This window comes from Ursus americanus, chromosome 8 (assembly GCF_024610735.1).
Source record: "Ursus americanus isolate L20-20 chromosome 8, mUrsAme1.1.p, whole genome shotgun sequence".
Lineage (NCBI taxonomy): Eukaryota > Metazoa > Chordata > Mammalia > Carnivora > Ursidae > Ursus > Ursus americanus.
The window spans coordinates 29,584,421-29,608,511 of NC_142134.1; the positions used below are offsets into that span (position 1 = coordinate 29,584,421).

The 24,091-nt window shown below is 37.8% G+C and overlaps 1 protein-coding gene and 1 long non-coding RNA gene across 2 annotated transcripts in view; one reads left to right on the forward strand and one right to left on the reverse strand.

The window, feature by feature from the left end:
- LOC148109546 (uncharacterized) overlaps window positions 1-24,091 on the forward strand; it is a 76,683-nt gene that overhangs the window by 39,828 nt on the left and 12,764 nt on the right. The window lies entirely within an intron of this gene.
- Window positions 8,897-22,530, reverse strand: LOC148109548 (uncharacterized). The gene is made up of 2 exons (XM_087864391.1): window positions 22,468-22,530; window positions 8,897-16,057 (listed from the first exon to the last, which is right to left on the reverse strand). Exons 1-2 carry the CDS (start codon window positions 22,528-22,530, stop codon window positions 8,897-8,899), a joined length of 7,224 nt encoding a protein of 2,407 aa, XP_087720517.1.

Consider the following 24,091-nt stretch of genomic DNA (forward strand, 5'->3'; position numbering starts at 1 on the left):
ACTCTCACTGTGGATCAGTGAGCTATGTTGCTGAGAATGCCAGACTCCATCATGGCTGGGAAAGGTGATACTTATTGGAATTTGGAATGGGCTGTCCCCCTGGAATGGGTGAGTTACTTTGTACGTCTGGGTGAGGGGGAATTACTTAATCTTCACGGGGATCCCACTGTCCTACTGCAAACTGTACTTGTTGAAATATACTATACCTGGAATGGAGCATGTATCATTGAGAAAGGGAAGAAGATGGCATATCCTAATGTGGCATATCCTGTCCCCAGTTCATCTCCTCATGCTTGATAGTGCTGCCTCCCTTGGCCAACATGTATGATATTTAGAAATTTCTAAAGCTGCCAACTGCCCTCTTCTCGAGGCTAGGTGGGTACATTTTATTTTCCAGTGGTATGATAATTTGGCTGCTTTCTTCCCTCCTGTGGCCTAGAGGATGTTGTAAGACACATAGAACCCCTTGCTAAATTCATCCAGCAAGCCTTAAATGATAGCTGACAAAGCCTATCCTTACTGAACACTGAGATGTCTCTAAGGAGAAAAGCTGTCTTCCAAAACCGAGTGGACTTAGACATTATTATTACCTCATAAGAAGGCACCTGTCACCTTATTCAAACAGAACATTTTGTGTTCATACCGGATGAATGAGTCTGCTAATGTATCATCTTCATTAAATCACATGACACCAGTGAATGCTCTGAGTGATCAGACACCCACACCAAGAGACTTATTAAGTCAGTGGTTTGGATCATAGGGATCTTGGTAGAAAAAAATTTACTTATTATTGGGAATCATTATCTTAATCTGTGTTTTCTTTTGCATGTGTCTGTATTGTTGCTGTGGTGTCTGCCTTCAGTGTAGTGAAGGAACCACCATACTACCTCCATGCTAATAAAATCCCTTGCTGACTGCTTTGGGTGCAGTGTGGAAGAAGGGGCTATGGAAGATCGTAATAGCAGATCAGGAGGGCTGGAGTGTTGGAGGAAGTCATGAAGAGGTTGTGATCTCTTGTTGTCCTGTGAGTGGACCTGGGACATCAGAGGCTCCTCAACTCCTCTCCTGTCCTTGGAATATACATTCTTCCCCACCCCCATTGTTTGAACAACAGGAGCCATTTTCAAGGATGCAACCTTGAGAGAACAATATATTGTTGAGACCTTCTGGACTGAATATAAGACAAACCTCTTATGTGAGTTTTCTTGCTTCTTAAAACTGCCACCTACCAGTCTGGAGTGGTCTGCCTCTTTCTTCCATCTCTCCTTGCCCTGTGTTAACCAGAGGCCAGTTTGTGAACCAACAGTGTTAGTTAGATATGGCTGTTATGTTCTGTTTTGTTTGCCGGTACTCATCATTAGTTTGAGACCATTACCTTCTATTCTTTACTGACTTTGTTATGAATGAATGTTGAATTATTTCGAATTACACTTTTTCTGTATTCATTGACATGACCATACGGTTTCATTTTAATCTTTCCATATGGTGAGTTACTTTGGTTGATTTTGAATGTTACATTGACATTGCATTTCTGGGATGAACTGCACTAGGTCATGATATATCATCTTCTTAGTATTTTGTTTGATTTGACCTATGTTCACAAAGGATAATAGCCTGTAGTTTTATTATAATGTCTTGGTCTGGTTTTGGTTTCAGGGCGATGTTGGCATTCTAAAATGAGTTGGGGAGTATTGCCTTTTCTTCTGTTTTGTGGATGGCTTTGTATAGAATTGGTATTATTTCTGGGATGCTTGGGTGTCTCAGTTGGTTAAGTGTCTGATTCTTGATTTCAGCTCAGGTTATAATCTCCGGGTTGTGAAATCAAGCCCTGCATCAGGCTCCACATTTGGTATGGTACCTGCCTAAGATTCTCTCTCTCCCTTTCTCTCTGCCCCTCTTCCCTGCTCTCACTCTTTCTCTCTCTCTCAAAAAAAAAAAAAAAAAAAAAGAATTGGTATTATTTCTTACTTGAATATTTTGTAGAACTTCTCTGTGAAGCCATCAGTGCTTGTAGTTTGTCCATGGGAAGATACTTAAATAAATTCAATTTCTTTAATACATATAGCGCTATTCAGTTTATCTGTTTCTTCCTGCATGAGCTTTGTTAGTTTCTCTCTTTTGAGGAAATTGTTGTATTCCATCCAAGTTGTCAAAGCTGTTGACATAAAGTCGATCATAATATTCCTTATTAATCATTTAATGTTTGACAAGTTTGTAGTGTTTTTCTCCTCTCATCCCTGATTTTGGTAATTTGTGTCTTCTCTTTTTTCTCTGATCAGATTGGCTAATGGTTCAATAATTTTATTCAGCTTCTCAAAGAAGCAGCTTTTGGTTTAATTGATTTTCTTTATTTTTTGCCTGTTTTTTGCACCCATTTGTATTATTTTCTTTCTTCAGACTATTTTAGGTTTAATATGTCCATCTTCTGGTTTCCTAAAATGAAGCTGATATCTTTGATTTGAGACCTTTTTTCTTTTCTGATATAAGCATTTAATAATATAAAATTTCCCTAAGTACTGCTTTTGCTACATCCCAGAAATTTGACATGTGTTGTGTTTTTATGTTCATTTAGTTCAAGATAGTTTTAAATTTGTCTTTGGATTTATTCTTCAATTGGTGGGTAATTTAAAAAATGTCATTTAATTTCTAATTTTTAGGAGATTTTTCATCTAGCTTGCTGTTATTTAATTTTAGCTTAATTTTGTTGTGGTTGTGATATCAAATCTCAGAAGTTTAGTTATTGAGACTTTAAAAATGTTTTCATGGTCAGGGCACCTAGGTGGCTCAGTTGGTTGAGTGTCTCTGACTCTTGATTTTAGCTCAGATTGTGACTTTGGGGTTGTGAGATTGAGCCCTTTATCAGGCTCACACACTGGGCATAGAGCCTGCTTGGGATACTCTCTCTCCCTGACTCTGCCCATCTCTGTCTCTGTCTCTCTCTCTCAAAAAAAAAAAAAAAAATTCATGATCTATTTTGGTGACTGCTCCACAGTCCTTTGAAAAGAACATGTATTCTGTTGTTTGATAGAGTGTTCTATAAAGGTCCGTTAGGTCAAGTTGATTTATAGTGTAGTCCAGGATGCATTTTTTTGATTGCATAAACTGCACAAATTTGGGCTGCTAATCCGGGCAAGGATGGCTTGTAGTTACATCTTCTCTGGGGTCGTGTTTCCTTCCCTCTGCTTTCTTCAGCATCAAAGTCTATTTTCTTGTAGTCCACTGGTAGTGATGGTGGATGAAATAGGATATTACTGGTTTATCTTATTTTGAGTTTGTAGTATAATGGTAGTACAGACTGCTAGAGTGTGTTGTCTTCTACAGTCTTACTCCCCCAAACCTAGAAGACTTTGAAAATTGACATTCAGGTTTTCTAGGTTTGCAAAATTCCCTTTGGGCCAAATCATCTTTACTGTTCTGCACATACCTCTCTGAGTTCCTGTTAGAAAAGCCACCTCTGTTCGACTATCTTGTCAGCTATATTTTTGGGAATAGCAATCCTACTTAAGCTAATTAATGATTAGAAATGATGTGAAGAGGAAGTGAATTTCTGTTTGATTAGCTTAGAACCTTTGAACAGCAGAAAAACTTAGAAATTACCTAGTCAACTAATTGTTTTACTTACGAAGGAATTAAATATTTAGGATTCAAAATCACAGAATAAAATTAATTAGTGGCCAGAACTGGATTAGAGCCCTGATACACTGATTCTCATTTTACTGTTATTTACTCTGTCATGCTGTCACCTTTTAAATTGCTCTGATCAAAAAATAGGAAAATAACAAAGTAAGCGAATTAAAAAGATTTCATCAGAGAATGAAATTTAAGGATTCTCTGAAAATTTTACTTTATTCTTTTGTTTCTCTCATTACTTCAAATTTAAACATTATGATAAAAATAAAACCCACAACAAGTATTGCCTGATAATTGCTATTTAATACTTACAATACTATTCAAGTTTAATGCTTTAAGTAGCTATGAGCAAGGCTTAATATGTTTTCTTAAGAACAATGGCCAGTTTTATTTATTTATTTTGAGCTAATGATTTATCTTTCCTTCAGGGAGGATGACTTCTAGCCAGGAGACCAGCCAATGTTCAAAACCACAGCCACTAGTAGAAAATAGTGTTGAAAACCACAGTTGTTGAAATAATTCTGTCAATTAGAGCAATCTCCCAAAGCCGATGTTTAATTTCCTCTGTGTCCAGCGTTCCTTCCTTGTTTGAATGCCACTGTTTAATTTAGCTTTTGGTCATAGAGTTTGGCACCGTGGCACTGTATTTATACTGCTGCCTGTGCGTAAGTTTGCAATGGAAAAAAAAGCTGATTAAGCTCTCTGTCCTGTACAGCAGACTTTGGAAAGAGTGAGTGTTTCTAGGATTCTTCATTGTCTCGTAGTTCTGTGACCCCAGAGGGAAGAAGAGGCTCCTCTGTACTTTTTTGATTCACGTTGGTGTGACACAGGGAGATTTCCCAGGTGGCTCTGGGAGCTTCATTCTACTTGGTATTTTAATTTGTGTAGAAAAGCCTTCAAATTGGTGGACAGGTGGACATATACGTGTAAGGCTGTTTCCCCCTCAGTTTTATCTAGCTCCTCCTATCCAGTTCAAGTTTCAGCCTAAATATCACTTCTTGAGTGAAGCCTTCTCTGAAAGGTCCAGCTAGGTTAAATCCGCTGTGCCATGCTTTCATAGACTATGACAATGTAATTAAAGCTTTGTATAATTCTTTGATTCCTGGATGACTTCCTGACTAGATCACAAACTCCAAAGGGGCAGGGCCATATCTTTCTGATTAACCTCTGTGTCTTTAGCACCTAGCAAATTTCCTGGCAGGCAGTAGGTGAGCAGCCATTATCTCGTGAGTAAACTGTGTAAGCTCTAGCCTTGCTCACTCTAGGCTGAATCTTGGGAACCTATACTTAGAAAAGAGCTAGAGTTTTTGTTTCTGTTTTTTAATTTTAGCTCTATTGAGGTAAAATTGACATATATAATTGTAAGAAATTTAAAGTCTACATCGTGGTGACTTATATACCTATACATTTTGAAAGGATTTCCCTCATGAAGTTAATTAATACATGTATCACCTCATATATTTATCTTTTTTTTCTTTTTGGTGCAGTCATTTAAGATCTCTCTTAGCAAATTTTAATTATACAATATAGTGTATCAACTAAATCACCGTATTATACATTAGATCCTTAGACCTTAGACCTTATTGTTCTTGTAACTGAAAGTTTGTATTCTTTTACTAACAGCGGCCCCTGGCAGCCACTTTTCTACCCTCTGTTTCTGAGCTTGACTATTTTTTTTTTTTAGATTCCACATGTAAATGCTATTATGTAGTATTTGTCTTTTTCTGGTTTATTTCACTTAACATAATGTTCTCCAAATTCATCTATGTTGTTACAAATAAAAGGATTTACTTTTTTTATTGGCTAATATTCTGTTGTGTATGTGTGTATACACACACACACACCCCCCCTACATTTCTTGATTCATTCATACATTGAGAGGCACTTAGGCTGTTTCTATACCTTAGCTATTGTGAATAATGCTGCAATGAACATGGGACTGCAGATATCTCTTCACAAGAATGGTTTTGATTCCTTTGGATGTGTACCCAGAAGTGTGATTGCTAGATCGTATGGTAGTTGTATTTTTAATATTTTGAGTAATCTCCACACTGTTGTCCATAGTGGCTGCACCAATTTACATTCCCACCAACGGTGCACTAGGGTTTCCTTTTCTCCATATCCTTGCCAACACTTGTTATCTCTTGTCTTTTTGATGATAAACTAATTGGGATAAGGTGGTATCTCATTTTGGTTTTGATTTGCATTTCCCTGATGATTGGTGATCTCAAGTATCTTTTCATGTATCTGTTGGCCATTTGTATATCTTCTTTGGAAAAATTTTCAGTTCCTCTGCCTACTTTTTAATTGGATTTTTTTTTTCTGTTGAGTTGTATGAATTCCTTGTATATTTGGGTATTAATCTCTTATCAAATATATGATTTTCAAATATTTTCTCCCATCTGTAGGTTGCCTTTTTATTTTGTGATTGTTTCTTTTGCTGTGTAGAAGGTTTTTAGTTTGACCTACTCTTATTTAGTTTTGCTAATAACATAACATTTAAGACTAGATTTTTCTTTGATAAACAGCTTTGATTTTGGAACAAAGTGTTCAACTCTTCCAAACTTTCTAGATAATTTATAATTAATTTTGTTTTGATTTTTCCCCCCCAGTGGTTATTTAAAAGAGTATTTCTTAATTTCTAGTAGATTATTTTCTTTTCCCCTGAGCTCTCTTTCTCTTTTGGTTTACTTGCCCTGACTTGACATGGGAAGAGGCTCTTGGCTTCTGCGGGATTAATTGGAGTCCAGGTACCATTTACAGCCAAAGACAGCTAATTGCGAGACAAAGAAGCTGTTAGGCTCAGAAGAGTAGTTGAAAATTCTTCACTGAAAATGTTGAAATCAGAATCTGGGTCAAAAGAAGTTTGGTAGTTATAGTGCTACGTCTGTTCCAGAGAAAAATGGAGTCAGGTTTGCTTAGCCAAGAATTGGAGACCAGATAGCAAGGAAAGGAGGACAACCCTGCCACAGACTCAAAGACTAGAAACTAGAATGGAAAGGAGAGGTGATTAAAAGGGGAAAGCTCATTTTCAGAAAACTAAATTCCCAACACCTTGGTAATGGCTCTTGTAGCTTGTGACCCATGCTCATTGGACAATTCATTGTAGCTCAAATGTAACTCTTAAGGCAGTGTTTTTCAAACTGTGTGTTGTGGCACATCAGTGGTGAGTAACTAGCATTAAAATATTAAAAATAGTGTGCGTATGATATAAGATGTATTTCGTGGTTCATGAAAGATGAAACTGAAGAGTTCGAAGAAAAATTATTATATGAAATGTGAGAACAGAAAAGAGTGTTATTTAAAAATTAATATCTTTTTCCATATAACATATAGGTAAACATATGTAACTGTACACACATATTACGTTAAACACATATGTACCTGTAACTAAGTAAATATTATAAGTAGGATGTGATAATTTCATTTACATCTTTAGAGTTTATTTATTTTAGTTTATACATTCAGAAGCTTTTTGGCTGTCCTCTCACCTGAAAATGTGGGAAATGTCTTATATTCAGATTACTGTATGCATGCATATATTCTAGTCAAATATCTGTCCAGATTGAGGAGTTGTAAGCATGTAAAGAACATATTGGAGGTGCATCTGAGTTCTTTCTTTCATGTGTAGCTAGATCTAATCACTGCATTTAATTTGTCATACATACCCTTTTAATTGAAATGGAGGGGCTCTTAGATTCTTTTATGTACAACAAACAAAGAAATGGTTGTTTCAAACTTATTAGTTAGAGAAAATAAAAAAGAGTTTTTTTTTATTATAGCTTTCCTGTCAGTGGCAGGCATTTACTTCTGCTTGGTAATGCTAATATACATTGTTTATTAAAGAAGACCTTTATTGTACTTAATGCTTAAATAAAGGGTTTTGAAGTAAATTTTTTAGTGCTTGCTGCTATTATGTATGCTCTGTGAAAGATACACAATCATAATCTTTGGGAGTGAATTTATGATTATTTTTTTGATACTCTCCTTGATAACTCTTTAAGCAAATGCCATGAATAAAAATTCACGGCTGCCCGGAAGATAAAAGAAAAGGTGATCTGTCTTATTATAAGTATTTATTATAATTTAAAAGATACTATATACTAGGTATTTTTAGTGCCTTTAATATGATTTAACTAAAAATAATCAGCTTTCATAAGACTTCTTAGAAACACATTTGAGGGGTAAAGAATAATATACTCTATATCAAATTTTCTCATGTGTAAATCATTTAATTCCTTTTAGCATTATATCATCACCTTGTGAAAGGTTACGTCTATCCATTTCATAATTTTGATTAATGAATGACTAATCTCTGCCTGGTATTCCTCAGAATTACAAGTTATCTTTTAAAAATTATCTTTTCAGAGTCCAAATATTGTTGGGAATAAAATTAAAATGTCACTTATAACGTATTTTCAGTTTTCTCACATTATTTTTAATCTTCATTAAATTTTTATTGCTTCTAGCTTATTCTTTCTGGACAACATTTTAATCTCATCACTCAAATTAACACAGGGTAAACAGCAGCCATGTGCATGTTTATGCCCACTTTCATGTGAATAGGAGCTCATATTGCTTGCATTCTGCATTTCCTGTGATCAGTATTGATTTTCAAACAATGATGCTGGATCCTTTTGATTCATTTACACATTGTTATTACACCTTTGATGGGTAAAGACTCTTAATTTAGCATCTCTTTGTGGTACTAATAACAATTACTAACATTTCTTCATAAATTGTCTTGCTTGCAGTTTGATTACTTTAGGGTTGTTTATATTTCTTAAAGATTTACATGTGTGTATGTGTGGGTATTTATCAAGTCCAGAGCACATTTGTAGAATTCACTTGGGTATTATGGAGAATTGGGTAAGTTTAGGGAGAGGTGTTGGATCGGATGTTTGTCTAAAGGGATTTCTTTGATCAAATATGATTCCATTCTCTCTCAGTCCTGAAGCATCTATAATTCATCCACCAAAACAAGCACCATTCATGTTTAGGTGTAATTTCTTTAAATCTTTCTTTTGGGTATAGATTTTAGGAAAAAATCATCATAATTTGTACTATTTAAAGATAAGTTTTAATTTCATAGGCAATAGAAATGATTGTGTACTGAAATGAACACTGATGCTATTTAAGTTTCCTTTAAATATTAAGAATAGAAATGAAAATATTTTTAATTAGAAGAAAATTTAATATGTTTGAATAGTAGGTCTAAGATTTTGGTCTCAGGTTAAATTTGGTTCAGAAATTCAACCTGTGTAAATCATGGTGTCGATTCATCTGTGTTATTCTCAGTGGTGCCATCATTACCATCAAATGTAGTTTCATAAAACATGCTAGGGGTAAGTGTTGAAGTGTCATCAGCTGTGATGACAGTATTGGTTGTCCTAATAGTTGGAGTTGTGGTGTCAGGAGGGGCAGTGTCATCAAGTGTGAAGAAAGCAGATGTAGTGGGGAAAGAAGTCTGGGGGGTGTCAGAGATGATCTCTTCGGTGGAAACAGGTGTGTTGGATGCATCAGTTGAAGTGATGTAGGGTGCTGCTGTGATTGCAGCTGTAGTGGCAGCAGGCGTGGTGGGGGCTGGTGAGATACTAAAGGAAGGAGTGGTTGAGGCGCCAGAGGTGGTGGTCAGGAGAACTGAAATCATTGTGGCTGTAGGTGTGGTGCTCATAACAGCAGAACTGGTGGTGAGACCAGGTGTGGCAGTGGCATCCTGTGTACCTATAGAAGTGGCAGGAGTGGTTGCAGAGGCTGGTGTGGTAGAATTAGCTGCAGTAACCATGGTGCTGTGAGTGGCAGTGTGTATAGTGCTTGTAGATGCTAGGGGAGATTCCCCAGTGGTAGGGGAAGAGGTCTCAGAAAATGTAGTGGCAGCTGATGTAGAAAAGAGATTGGCTGTGGTGCTTGTGTCTCTGGTGACAGTGGTGGTTGTGGGAGCAGGCATGGTAGGGACAGATGTGGCAGCAGGAGTAGTAGAGACAGTCTGTGTGGTTGAGGAAGGAGATATGGTCAGAGTGCTCAGGGTTGTGCTGGTGGCTGCAGCAGGTAAGCTGGCAGAAGGAGCTGTGCTAGTGGGACTTTGTGAGGTGCTGGGAAGGGCAGGAGTACTTGTGATGGTAGCAGGTGATGGGGAGGAGACTGCTGTGGAGGTGATAGGCTCAGTAGTAGTCGACCTGGAGGTGGCAGTGGGGAGGATGGTAGAGGCAGGTGTGGTGGTGGCAGAAGTGGTTATGTCAACCTGACTGGTAGAAGAAGGAGCAGAAGTTGTCATGGTCGTAAATGATGTGCTGGTGGCAACAGAGGATAATATCCTGGCTGTGGTAGATGAGACAGAAGAGGCTGTGTTAGGAGGGGTGGTGTTGGAGGTGGCAGGGGAAATAGAGGTGGAAGCTGTTGGGGTGAAGGGAGCAGATGTGGTTGTGGTAGAAATCAAAGTGGAAGCAGCTGTGGCGGCACCCTTTGTGGTCATGGAAGGAATGTTGGTGGCCACAGATGTGGTACTTGTAAATGTTGCTGCAGGTGCTCCAAGTGTGGTGGAAGGAACCAGAATATTAGTGGCCTCAGCTACTGTTGTGGTCAGAGATGCAGTGGTTGTTGCAGGAGCAAACATGGCTGTGGCAGCTGTGGCGATGGCAGAGCTAGTAGTAACAGGCTGTGCAGTGGAAGAGGGAAAAGAAATGGTTGTGGCAGCAGGTGAGCTGGAGTGATCATCAGTGGTGGTGCTGGGCTCTGAGGTGGTAGAAGGAGCTGAAGAGGTTGTGGCAGGAAGAGTGGTGACAGAGGCAGCAGTGGTAGTGTCAAGATCATAGTCAGTAGTAGTGTCATCAAATATGCCAGAGCTCAGTGTTGCCATATCATCTGTGGTGAGCAGGGTACTTGGTACGGTGTTAGTATAAGAAGTTGTGGTATCTTCTAAGGGAGTAGATTGAAGAGCAGAGGAGTCAGATGAAGTAGTGGAAATAGGATTCATAGTGATTTCAACTGTGGTCGCAGTGGATATTGACGAACTGAAGGTAGGAGATGTGATGGAAGCTGGCCAAGAAGACATGGAGGAAGCTGATAAAGTGCTGGTGGCAGCAGGAGTGGAGACAGCTGGAGTGGAAGGAGCAGGAGTGGCGGTTGGAGAAGTGATAGCAGCAGCCTGAGGGGAAGTGTCAAGAACAGCAGTGGTTGTGTTGGCAAGGGAGGTGCTGATGGCTTTAGTGGATGAGATGGGGAGGAGGGTTGTAGCTGTGGCCAGCTGTGTGGTGCTAAGAGGAGCAGACACGTTTGCGGCAGCTTTTTTGGTGACAGAAGCAGCAGAGGAGGGAGTGACTGTGGAAGAAGCTGTGGTAGGAGCCTCTGTAGTCATGGCAAGCATATTAGTGGTAGCAGAGGTGATACTTGTGGACGCTACTGCTCTAAGTGAGTCAGATGCAGCTGACTGACTAGTGACACCAGAGATAGTGGTAGGAGTGGCTGTGGTTGGAAACACAGCTGTGGAGGTGGCAGCTTGAATGGTGCCAGAAGGAGTGGAAGTATCTGAGGCATCAGGCAGGGTGGTGACAAGAGCTGTGATAGTAGTAGAGGTGGTTGTAGGAAGAGCAGTAGCAACAGCTGTAGTAGCAGTGGGTATGGCCAAGGGAACATCCTGGGAGGTGGAGGGCTGTGTGGTGGCAGATGATGTATAGGAAGTAGCAGAGGTGAAGTCAGTAGGGTCAGGTTGATAATCAAATGTAGTGTCATCAGATGTGCTAGAGTCAGACGTTGATGTATCATCTGCAGTGACCAGGGTTGTGTCAGGGAATGAAGCTGTGGCATCTGTTCTGGTAGTCAGATGCAATATATCAGGGGTAGTGGTAGTGGTGGAAGTAAGATCTGTGGTTGTTTCAGGGGTGATCACTGTGGACATTGTTGTACCCAGGGCAGCAGGTATGGTGGACTGAGCATCTGTGATTGTAGAAAGAGAAGCAGTAGTTTTCATGGTAGCTGTGGCTGTGGTGTTAGAGGTGGTGTTATCAATCTCTAAACCCATAGGCGTAGAGGCAGTTGTCCATAAAAATGTAGAAATAGATGTAATAGCAGTAGGGGTGCTGTTGAAAACCTGTGCTGTGGTCATAGGAGTTGTAGTGTCCTCAGCAGTAGATGTGGGATTGGTGGCAGGAGACGTGGGGGAGAGATTAGATTTGGTGATGGAGGTAGAAGCAGCTGAAGAGGAAGGGGTAGAGGGAGCAAGAGTGGTTGAAGCAACAGATGTGGCAGAGAGACCTGCTTTGCTGGGAGCTCCTTTTGTGGGAAGAGGGAGTGAAGTAACTTTGGGAGCAGATGTGGTAGGGGCAGCTGCGGTGGCAGCAGATGTGTGTCTCTGTGATGCTGTAGAGAGAGACGCTGTGGTTTTGACTGGTATCTTTGTAGTATCCGTAGCTCTTAAGGTGCTTCTGGTCAGAGTGGTAACAGTGCCTGAAGACAGTTTGGTTGTACTGGCGGTTGAAACCGTGGTAGTAGCAGGTATAGTGGTGGTTAGTGTAGACTGGGAAACTGATTTTGTGAGAGGAGATGTAGTTTTTGTCACAATTGTTGAGAAATTAGAAGCAGGAGTTGTTCTTGTGGTGATGGATATTGAGCTGGTGGGTTTGATGACTTTGGTGGTAGTAGGAAGGGATTTAGTGGTTTTCACCATGGATTTGGTCATGTGGGCAGATTTTATAGTAGTAGGGCTGGTGGAAGAGAAACTCGGAATTTCAGCTGCAGTATTAATAGTGGTGGTAAGTTTGGTGGTGGGTGCTTCAGGCTTGGTAGAGGTGGTCAGTTTTGTAGTAAAAATCACAGGCTTTAAAGTTGTGGTGGATTTGGTTGTGAAGGCAGGAGGCTTAGAGTTGGTGATGGATTTGGTGGAGGAGATAACTTTGGTTGTGGTAGTAGGTGTAGTGATAGTTGTAGAAGGTTTACTAGTGCTAGAAGATTTGATGGTAGGCGCTGTTGACTTGGCAGTTGTGGAGGATTTGGGAGTATCAATCAGAGGTTTGGTGGAAACAGTGGATTTTGGGGCTGTAGCTGTTTGATTAGAAGTTGGGGAAGATTTGGTGATAGAGACCCGTGAGTTTGTGGTGGGCTTTTTGCTAGTTGGTACAGATGGAATGGCTGCAGAAGCTTTGGTGGTCACTAAAAATGGTCTTGAGGATACAGCTTTAGAGGTTGTTGGATTAAGATTTGTTGGCAACTTTCCAGGTTGTGTGGTAGGAAGTGCCCCTGGATGATGCTGCTGAAATCCAGGTTTAGGTTTCAATGCTGGCTTTTGACCAGGTCTGCATGGTCGAAGTTGGGGCTTTTTACCTGGTTGCTTTCCACAATGTTTGTGTGAGCCAGGGTGTTGGATGGGTTTATATAGATGAAGATAAAGTGGCTTAGGGTATTTGTTTTGTATAGCAGGATGCTGGAGTGAAGGTACCTTTGGTCTAGGTATTCGTTGACCAGGGAGATGAAACTGAGGGCGTGGTTGGGGAGGTCTTGAATAACAGGGTGGATTCTTTGCCTTGCTGCTTTTCTTTTGCTTGGTTGCTTTTGCCTTAGGTTTTCTTTGGCCAGATTGTTTTCTTACTGGTTTATTGAAATGCCCTGAGGACCCAGTCTGATGATGTTTGGGAATATTTGGACCAGTTTTTACTTGACTTGTTTGTTGCTTTATGGTTGGATTTTTATGAAGTTTTCCTTGGCTGGGTGTTTTCTTGGGACTTAATGGTTTGGTTTTACTATGACCTTTTCTTGGACCATTTGGAATTGAAGGTAGTTTGGGTACTTTTGGCTTTTGTTGAAATTTGGTCCCACAGGAAGGTTTAGGTTTCTGTGATAACTTTTTAGTAGTTTTGCCTGGCTGATACTGGATAATTGTAGGTTTTTTAAGAGCTGATGAATTCCTATGATTTGAGATTTGGTAGCTATTTTGTTGCATGGGAGACTTTTGAAGAGGTCTTGACTGGCCAGATGGACAGTGTTTACCCACAGGTCTCTGTTGGCCAGATTGTTTTTTTACCTTTTTGGTTCTTTTTGGTCTGTTTGCAACAGGTTTCGACTTTCCAGATTGTTTAGCAGTGCTTTGATTGTATTTCCTTTGGTTAATTTTCTTTTGTGTAGGAGTCTTTGTTGGACTAATTTGTTGTTTCTTGGTTGCATTATTATGAGGCTTTGATAGAGTATATATTTTATGTGAAGCTTGTGGTTTAGTTTGGTGCTGGCCATCTCCTTTACCACCTAAAACTGCAGGTGAATTAGATCTTTTTGGATTTTGCTGAACTTTGGTTATAAAGTGATGTTTTCTTGGAAATTTTTTAACTGTTTTTCCTTGCCAGGATTTGGCCTTGTTAATTTTTTGGGGAGCTATTGAATTCATGTGATTTGGGAGATGGTTGGCATTTTGTATGTAATTTTTTTGACCAGGCTTGGGTTGACCAGGTTGGTGATGTCTGGGTCGAGTTGGGTCAGGTTTATGTTGACCAGTTTTCTGCTTTACCTTCTTACTTCTGTTGTTTCTAATTGTTCTAGCCTTAGGTTTTGAGACTGTAGTTTGTTTGATTTCAGAAATAATGAAATAATGTTTTCTCTGGTTGGTTTGCTTTTGTACTGGAGTTTTTGTTTTACTGGATTGGTGCTTGATGGTTATATTTTTATGAAGTTTTGATTGATGAACTGTTTTTTGTAGTTTAGGTTGATGTTGACCAGTTCTCTTGCCAGTTGAAGATGTAGATGGTTTGGACTGTTTTGAGTTTTGTTGAACATTGGTAATAGAATGAGATTGGAATCTCTTTGCTAATTTTTTAGCAGTTTTACTTTGGCGAGATTTGGTTCTTTTAAATTTTTGGTGAGCTGTTGAATTCCTGGGGCTTTGCATTTGTTGGCTACTTTGTGGCACAGGAGATTTTTTATGAGAATTATGTTGACTATATGAATGAGATCCAGGCTTGGCTATCACTAACCTTTTTTGTCCATTTGCTTTTGTTTTTGGTTTAGAACGTCTGGTCTTTCTTATTTCAGTAGTGTTGAAATGGTCTTTCCTCTGGTTGTTTTGCTTTTTTGTGGGATTTTTTACTTGATGTTGTTTAATAACTGTATTCTTCTGAAGTTTTGTTTGGCTGGATATTTTTTGCTGGCCCGTTATCTGTGGCTTTGGTTGTTGATAATCACTTAAAAATGAAGATACTTTGGTTTGGCTTGTGTTCTGCTGACTAATAGTACTTGTGGGAGATTTTGATTTCTTTGGTAAATGTTTAGGTATTTTACCTGTATGAGATTTAAATGTGCTAGATTTTTTGTTAGCTGTTAATTTTGTATTATTTTGTGGTTGGTGGCTCTTTTTTTGTGAAAGAGCTATCTGATTAGGTTTTGATTGACCAAGTTGATGGTTTCTAGGCCTAGATTTTTTAGGTCTCAGCTTACTGGTTTGTTGTTTTGTCTCTTTAGGTTTGTTTTGTCCACCAGATTTTGCCTTAGGCTTTGTTAATGGGGTGTGTTTTGTTTGAGAATTATTGAGATTGTATTGTCTCTGGCTAGTTTGCTTTTGTAAAGTAGTTCTTATTTGACTACTGGGATGTTGTTTTGTGGTTTTATTTTTTGGAAGTTTTGATTTACCAGATGTTTTCTGTGGACCTAATGTTTGTTGCCTCATTTGACGTTGACTATATCTTTTACCAGTTGAAGCTGCAGATAGCTTTGTCAAATCTGAGTTCTGTTGATTATTTACACTGGAAAGAGATTTAGATTGCCTTGGTAATATTTTAGGAGTTTTGAGTAGATAAGATTTGGTATTGCTAGATCTTTTGTGAGCTGTTATATCCCTGTTATTTTGAAGTTGGTGGGTTCTTTGACGTGCAGATTTCTGACTAATTTGATGGTTTTTAGTCCCATTTAGGTAATTTCTCTTTATAACACGCTGTTCTTTTGTGTTTTTATTTTGATTTCGTTCAGATGTTTTTGACTGAGGTTTTGGTTGGCTAGGTGTTCTTGGGTTACTTAATAGGTTTAGCTTAGTTTTGGGCTTAACATTTTTTTCAGATGAAGGAAATTTGGGTTGATCTAATTTTGAATGAGTGTAGGTATCCTTGAGAGGTTTATTACTTTTAATCAACTTTGGAGCAGGTTTACCTGCCTCAGGTTTGGTAGTTCTAGATCTTGGCTTACTTGGAAAATTCAGATAATTTGAGGGTTGTTGGTTATTTTGTTGTACAGCAGAGCTTTGACTAGATTTTGTCTTTGGAGATCTCTTTGGACCAGTGGGATTTAAATGGGTTTGAGAGCCTCCAGATCTTTGTTGTGCAGATGGATTTAGCTGGGTGGGAATCCTACCACTTTTCCTCAAGAAAAGTACTTGCTGAGGTGAAGATGATGCTTGTGCAGATGGATTCACTTGCAGTCTATTTTTGAGCCTATTTTGTCTCTCTTGCGTTGTGCTTGTCTACAAGAAAAAAAAAAAGGAAAAGCATTTAGCATAAATAACCCTCATTTAAAATTTCATGGATTGAAATCTTGAGTAAGCTTTCTTCATGCATTGCTAGAATTCTGTTATTATTGGATGATGGAAAACTTTTTTCTCCGAGAGAACTGCTGTATTGGGAATAGAACTTTGGTTTAGGAGGATGCTCCAAATATCACATAGTGGCTAACAGCACAGAGTCACAGAACCTGCCACATCTTGTACCCTGACTGATGGTGTGGAGTAGAATGTGAAGCTCTGAGTCTTCTATTAGACTGCAGTGTTTCCAGTTCATAGAGGAACTAAGGCGCATTATATTCAGAGTCATTAGTTAAGGGACTTGGACATTTTAGGTGCTCAGTATATGCTTACTGGAGAATATATAAATAGAAATATGCTTTATATATTTATAAAATAATATATATTTATATTTCTATAAAGAATCTCTATTGTACAATAGCTTTCCAAATTTTTTTCTCTGCTACTTCCTCTTTAATCCTGTTTGGCACATCCTCCAGACAACCTAGTAATTTATCTTCATGAGAACTTCCTCTGATCTTTGCAGTTTTGCTATGAAACACTCCCATCCTCCAACTCAACAGTTTTTGTTGAATTAATATTTTTGAATTTTCTTAGAGTACTGAATCGATTATTTCTACTTCTTTATGATTTGATCCAAGTCTGTAATTTGAACTTTTAAATTCTGCATTATGTTTGCTCAATTTTTGACCTGATTTACTAGTTCTGTATGTTGTTTTGAGTTCAAAAATCCTTGGTTCACATCTTTGCTTGTTAGAGATCCTACACATCCTTTGATACTATAGGTACTACCTGCTGCTTCTTGCTGAAAGTTATTTCTAGTTTTGAGAGTGGTATCTATTGTATTTTGCATTGATATACAGTTACTTATTTGTATATGTCATTTTTACCCCACTAAAATGTAGTCCTTGCAGCCAGAAATTATACATTATTTATTCTTTGTTTCCTTGCTAATTACAGTGTCTTTCATAAAAAAGGCCACAAAAATATTTATTGATTGAATAAGTATTTGACAGTTTGCATCACAGCCACCTTAAGACTTCTCTCCTTCAGCCTAAATATTATTTGTTTCCTTATCATTCCATTGCCATATGAAAAGAATTTTCAAATCATTCACCTGCTTGAATTTTTTCTGCAAAACATTTTCAGTTTTTTCAGTGTTCTCCGTTAGAATATTCCTGGATTTTATTACTTTATTTTTATATTGAAGCTAGTGTTTACTGAGTGTTTATTATAAACCAGGATCATCTCTCAGCACTTTCTGTCATCAAATCATCTTCTAACATCACAGCCCTGTGAGGTGGGTGTGTTTTAATTAGTGTGGCCTCAGCTGCCCTGTTGGTGCAGGCTCAGTTCAGCTTATTTGTTTGAATAGCTGCCTACACTGTTTAATTACTATTGACTAGTGACTAAAGTGATTTGTAGTCAACTGTAAGTTCCTATGTATTTTTTTAAAAATTGATTTTAGTTTATGATGTTCCTTATATTCTTTTCAAGTTGGCTTTGAAAAATTGAAATAGAGAACAATTTATTACTGGGAGACACAGTACTATATATGTTAATATGTAAAACCACAGATTTTGGAATCACGCGGACCTGTTTCAGTATTGTGGTTTTGCCATTGACTAGCTGTGCAACTTTGGGGCACTTTTTAACCAATCTATGATTTGGTTTATAATATATACATTGTGAAATTATAATAACAGTACCTATTTTTAAGGTTCTTGTGAAAAGTGAAATAAAAATTTAATTAGTTAATATATAGTAGGCATACAGTAAGAGCCCACAAAAGCCAGCTGCTATTATTTTCATTTTGGTAAATTTCATTCTGTCAACTCTGAACCAGTTTTTCAGGCCTTTGCAGATGTGGTAACACATGGTCTGAGAAAGGTGGTAAATAGTGAGTAAGGGTAAATATGTGAAATGCTAGAGCAGTCACTGGTGTTGGTGCCTATTCTAAGTGTCCCTAGAATTTTCTTTGAATATAAGGTACACACACTGCAACATAATCGTTATTACTATTCCTTTCCTAATCACTAGAGGATGGATACCTTTGGGTTCTGGTGGCTGTCTTGTTTATAGTGTGTGTATTGTAGGAGACACTGTATTAGGGTAATGAGAAAGGGAGATTGCAGAAATAAAGGGCAAATATTATGAACAAAATACCGAGTGGTAAGACGAGTAGACAAAGAGCTAATTATTTTTGACAGACAAAATAAATAAATATTTTACAGAAAATAAAACACTTGATATTTTGAAAGAAAAGCAGGAACAAATACATTTTTTTGAATGATTATTCTGCCCTGACATAAAACATATTATGAAATGGCAACTGTATCAGCATGGACGTAGTTTAAGAAAATACATCAAGAAAAATCAGCTTATTGGAAATTAAGTACTGACTAAAGAAGAGGATATTGATACTGAGAATTTGGAAAACAAGTTGTCAGTCTCTTGGTTTTGTAGCTTCAATTCACATCCTGCGTAATGTTAAGATGCCTTAAAGTAAGAATTTAGAGTGATTTCAGACTTAGCAGACAGCTAGTAGAAGCAAATGTAGATTTCCTTTCTGGAGGAACTCACCTTCATTCCAGGCCTCAAAGAATGAATTGAAGCCCATAGTCGAAAATAATTGACTTCACATGGAAACAAGGCACATCAGTGATAATCAGCAGAAACAATAATAGCTGAATTATACCTTCAAAGGACTTCAGACAATGGAATTATCAGACAAAAATTTAAAGATGTATCTTGAAAACATGTACAGGAACAAAATACCATGAAAACAACAAGGTACATTTTAAAAGAAGCAAATTATCTTCTAAAAAGGAAAAAAGAAACCCAGTAATTGAACCAAAGAACTCATTTAAATATATCCATATTTAACTACAGGTTAGGTGCAACTCAAGAGAAAATGGGAATATGAAGAAATTATCCAGAATGCAACACAGCGAGCAAATAAATGGACAATATAAAAAGTGTTAAAATGTAAGATGGAGTGACAAAGACTAGGCTAACAAAACTTTCTTGGAGTGTGATAAAGGTATTATTTTAAGAGATAACAGCTGGGAATTTTCTAGAACTGCTATAACACACCAACCCATAGATTTAAGAAGCCTGATACCAAATTACACAAAATGAAATCTCTCCCTGTATATTATAGTGAAACTGTAGAACATCAAAACCAAAGAGAAAATCGTAAAAGTACCCCGAAAATGATAAAAGAAAAGACAGATTGCCTTAAGAATGAAGGTGAATTTTCCATTTGTTGTTTCCATTAACAACAGAGATCAATGCTTTGCTAAAAGAAACGTTTCATCCTAAAATTCAATTCCTTATGATTAATAATATTGGGCAAAGAAAGTAGTGAACACCTGGCAAATCTAGTTAAACATTGCCTGTGTGCATGCTGGAGTGACCTTGGACCTCTCCTCTTTTCATCTATGTGCATTCCCTAGGTGAGCATTCCATTCTGCTGGATAATGACAAATCCCTAAGCCCTTACTCCTCTACTTTCTGTAGAGTTAATTCTTACCTTTTTTTTTCTTTCCTAAGAATCTCCCAAACCTCTTCCATTCTTATTCTCACCTGATAGATAACCTTGCTTCCTCCTTTCCTGAGAAAACTGAACAGTCAGAGAAAACTTCTTCAAACTCCCACAATATCTACCCTCCTACCAACATTTGCATCCTCTACTCTCATCTTCCCACTTGTCACCATAGGGGTAAATCTGCTCTATGTAAAGCTAATCCACTTGTGCTGTAGATCCTACTCCCTATTCCCTACTCAAGGATGTTGCTCTTGCAGTTATTCTGCATCAATATTTTGCTCCTCCAGAAATGTTTCTGTCAGCATAAAAACATATTTCTTTTATTTTTTGGAAAATAATATTTATTTATCATGTTTTATTTATTTATTTATTTATTTATTTATTTATTTATTTATCACAGAGAGACAGCCAGCGAGAGAGGGAACACAAGCAGGGGGAGTGGGAGAGGAAGAAGCAGTCTCCCAGCAGAGCAGGGAGCCCGATGTGGGGCTTGATCCCAGGAGCCTGGGATCATGCCCTGAGCCGAAGGCAGACACTTAATAACTGAGCCACCCAGGCGCCCCTTAATTTTTAATTTTATTTATTTATTTTTTAAAAATTTCGTTTATTTATTTGAGAGAAAGAGAGACTATGAGTGGGGGGGAGGGGCAGAGTGAGAGGGAGAAGCAGACTTCCCACTGTGCAGGGAGCCTATGCCTGCTGGGCTCCATCCCAGGACCCCAGGATCATGACCTGAGCCAAAGGCAGATGCTTAACTAACTGAGCCACCCAGGCACACCTGTGGTTTTTAAAAAAATTTTAATTCCTGTAATATATGAAAATACTATGCTATATTAGTTTCAGGTGTACAATATAGTGCTTCAACAGTTCCATACTTCACCCATGTTCGTCATGACAGGTGTACTCTTTAATCCCCATTACCTATTTCACCCATCCCCCTACCCACCTCCCCTTTGGTAATCATCAGCTTGTTCTCTATAGTAAAAACATATTTTTTGACTTACTTTCTCCACCAGCTATAACACATTCCTTTGCAGAAAAACACCTGGAAAGAGTTAATTATTCTTACTCCAAATGCACTTCTCTTCTCAAACTCCCTTCAGTCTTTTACCTTACTCTTTCACAGAAGTTATTGTTTTTAAGATAATCAGTAACCTCTATGTGGCTAAATCCAGTGGTTAATTCATAGTCTTCATTTTACTTGATCCATTATCGCGTTTGACACAGCTGGTCACTCCTTTTTGGAATACTTCTTATTTTTTTTTAAGTTGGCTTCATGAATACTAGCACTCTTAAATTTCCTCAGGCATGGGTCTTTCTTTCTCCCTGATGTCTTAATTTTGTAAGGTCTGTGGTTCATTCTTGGGTGCTCTTGTCTTCTCTGTCTATACTCCCTTGGTCATCTCATTTAATCTCATGCCACACAAACTTATAATGCCCTCCTGGTCTTTCCTCTGAACTCAGAATCATCCATCCAACTGTTTCCTTGAAATGTCTGCTTGAATTGTTTATTTTTTATTTACGTATTTTTTTAAAAGATTTATTTATTAGAGAGATAGAGCATGCATGCGTGAGTGAGCATGGGGAGGGAGAAAGGGAGAGGGAGAGAGAAACTACAGCAGACTCATTGCTGAGCTCAGAGCCTAACTCAGGGCTTGGTACCATAACCCTGAAATCATGACCTGAACAGAAACCAAGAGTCAGATGCTCAACTGCATGTGCCACCCAGGGGCTCCTCTACTTGAATTGTTTAATAACAGTTTCATAATTATTACATCAAAACTGAACTTCTGACCTCCAGAACTTCTGCAAGTTTCTGGGGAAAGCTTTCTCCATCTAAGTTGATGGCAAGGTCTACCTTGTAGTTGTTTAGGATAAGACTTTGGAGTCAAACTTGGCTTTTCTGTCATGCCTCCCACCCAATCCATCCTGTTGGCTCTACTTCAAAACATACCCAGGATTTGATGACTTCTAATCATCTCTACTGCTACCACTGTGCCCTGAGCCATTGGCATCCTTCACTGGAGTAACTGCCTAATTAGCTTTCTCACTTATAGTCTTATCTTCTTATAGTTAATTCTCAACATAATAACTAGTCTGCTTAAAACATAAGTCAGATCATACAAAATATACGTTATTCTCAGCACAGAGTCCAGTATGTTTAAAAGATAAACCAAATCGTATCATACCTTCACTTAACATCCTCCAGTGTCTGTTGATTTCACTGAGTAAAAGTTAGACTTTTTACTATGACCTCTAAGGCATTATGTGATCTAGCTTCCATTACTTTTCTGATAACATCTCACACTAATTTTCCTCTCATTAACTCAACTCCAGTCATACGGGCTTCCTTCTTGTTCTTTGAAAACACCAGCCACACTTTGACTTGTTCCCTCAGCTATTTCCTTTAAAGTCATGTTTTCAGTCATCTTTTCAGAGGTGTTCCCTGGCTATTTAATCAAAAAATTTAGATTGATTCCCATGTATACCACCGTTCCTTGCTTATTTTTTTCTCCTTAACATTTATTACCACTAGCATATCATGTATTTATTTATTGTTTATTTTGCTTATTACTGTATCCCAGTGTCTAGAATAGAATGTAGTAGTACTTGGTAGAGGATCAGTAATTGTTTGTTGTTGAATGAATGATTTTTATGGTGGTTTATTTCACCCTCCAAATGGAAAAATACAGCTGCTTAGTACATATAAAAATTCAGATTACATATTCATGGCTTTAAAGTACATATTAATATCTTTAAAACATACAAAAAAAAAAAGCAGACTGGACTCAGTGGTACTTACCGAGAAGCAGGTTGTGAGTGCCAAGAGGCTCAGGGTCAAATAGAGTCCTTTTATCCTTCCCATCTGCTCCCTGAAAGAACAAGGATTGCTCACTCTTAGTTGTCTAGACAGCAACTAAGTCAGCAACTGTATACCTGACAAATTATTATTATCAACACAACTATTTCTTGTAGAGGAAATTAAAAAAAAAGATTTCATTTATTTGATGGAGATAGAGATAGCACAAGCAGGGGGGGTGGCAGGCAGAGGGAAAGGGAAAAGCAGGCTCCCCACTGAGCAAGGAGCCCGACTCATGGCTCGATCCCAGGACCCTGGGATCATGACCTGAGCTGAAGATAGCTGCTTAACTGACTCAGCCACCCAGGTGCCCCATTGTAGAGGAAATTTTTAAGAGTTTTGAAGAAATCATTTGAAATCTTTTAAGGAGGCAAAATATTAATTGCCAAGACATAATATTTTAGTTTTAATCCATGTTACATTGAATACTACATTTGTATTCCTGGAAAATAGGCTGTTTTATAATTTAAAATTTAAAAAAAATGATTAAGTATGTAGAAGAGAAAATAGCAATATTGACCTATTTTTAATTTTCAGAATATCATCATCATTCAAATGGTGCTTCAAACTGCATTTCAGCATTGAATATAAATACTTCATGGATTTAGTTAATTTTGTATTATTAAGTTACCACTGCCTCTACTTCTGTCAACTCTTAAACTGTTAGAGTTAGTAGGATTAAAGCAGATATTTCAATGTATTGAGAATTCACTTTATGAAGTCACGGGAGGATTTGAGAGTTGATAATGATTTCTGACCCATTAGTGCAGTACGTCCTGAGAACACAGTCTCCAGTCTTGAAAACACGTCTACCATTTACTGAATAGCTACCATTTACTGAGCTGTTCTAAGAAATGGGCTCATGTTTTATTTGCATTGGTTACTTAATTCTAAAAACAACTCTAGGAAGTAGATAAAATTATCTTCATTTATAGATAGAGATTCTAAGGAAAAGTTTAAGCAACTTGTTTGCGCTCTCAAAGCCAGTAAGTGACAAAGCTAGGATTTGAAAACGTGATTTTCTGACTCCAAAGCATCTGTTATATTATTGCAGACAATCTAAAAATAATATATTTTTCTCCAAAAACTCCACAAAAAAGAAGAGAAAACTTTTTTTGTGGGAGGAACATCTCTTCTCTAATATGGTCTTATTTTTTGTTAGTTCTGTGTGCTTCTCTGGGAAATTGATTAAACTGTGAAACAAGAATTATGGAGTAAGAGAATTACACAGTTAATATTTTAAAAAATTTACTCTTTCTATAGTATAATAGATGTTGTAGTTAAATTTCTGAGTAGAAATAATATGAACCACAATATTCAGCCATTACGTTAAGATAAACATTCAGTTAATTTAAACCTGTGGTCAAGTGAGTGAATGTTATTTGACATCAAAAGTTTGGAAGAAAAGTCTAGAAATACCTATTAGAGGAGGCCTGGCTCTTCTAAACAGGGCTTAATGAATTCTTTATCATATCCTACCATATATACCAAATATGCCAAATATATAAAAACAGCATCATTGACTACACTTTCATTAAAGGCATATCAGAAATTCATCCTATCAGAG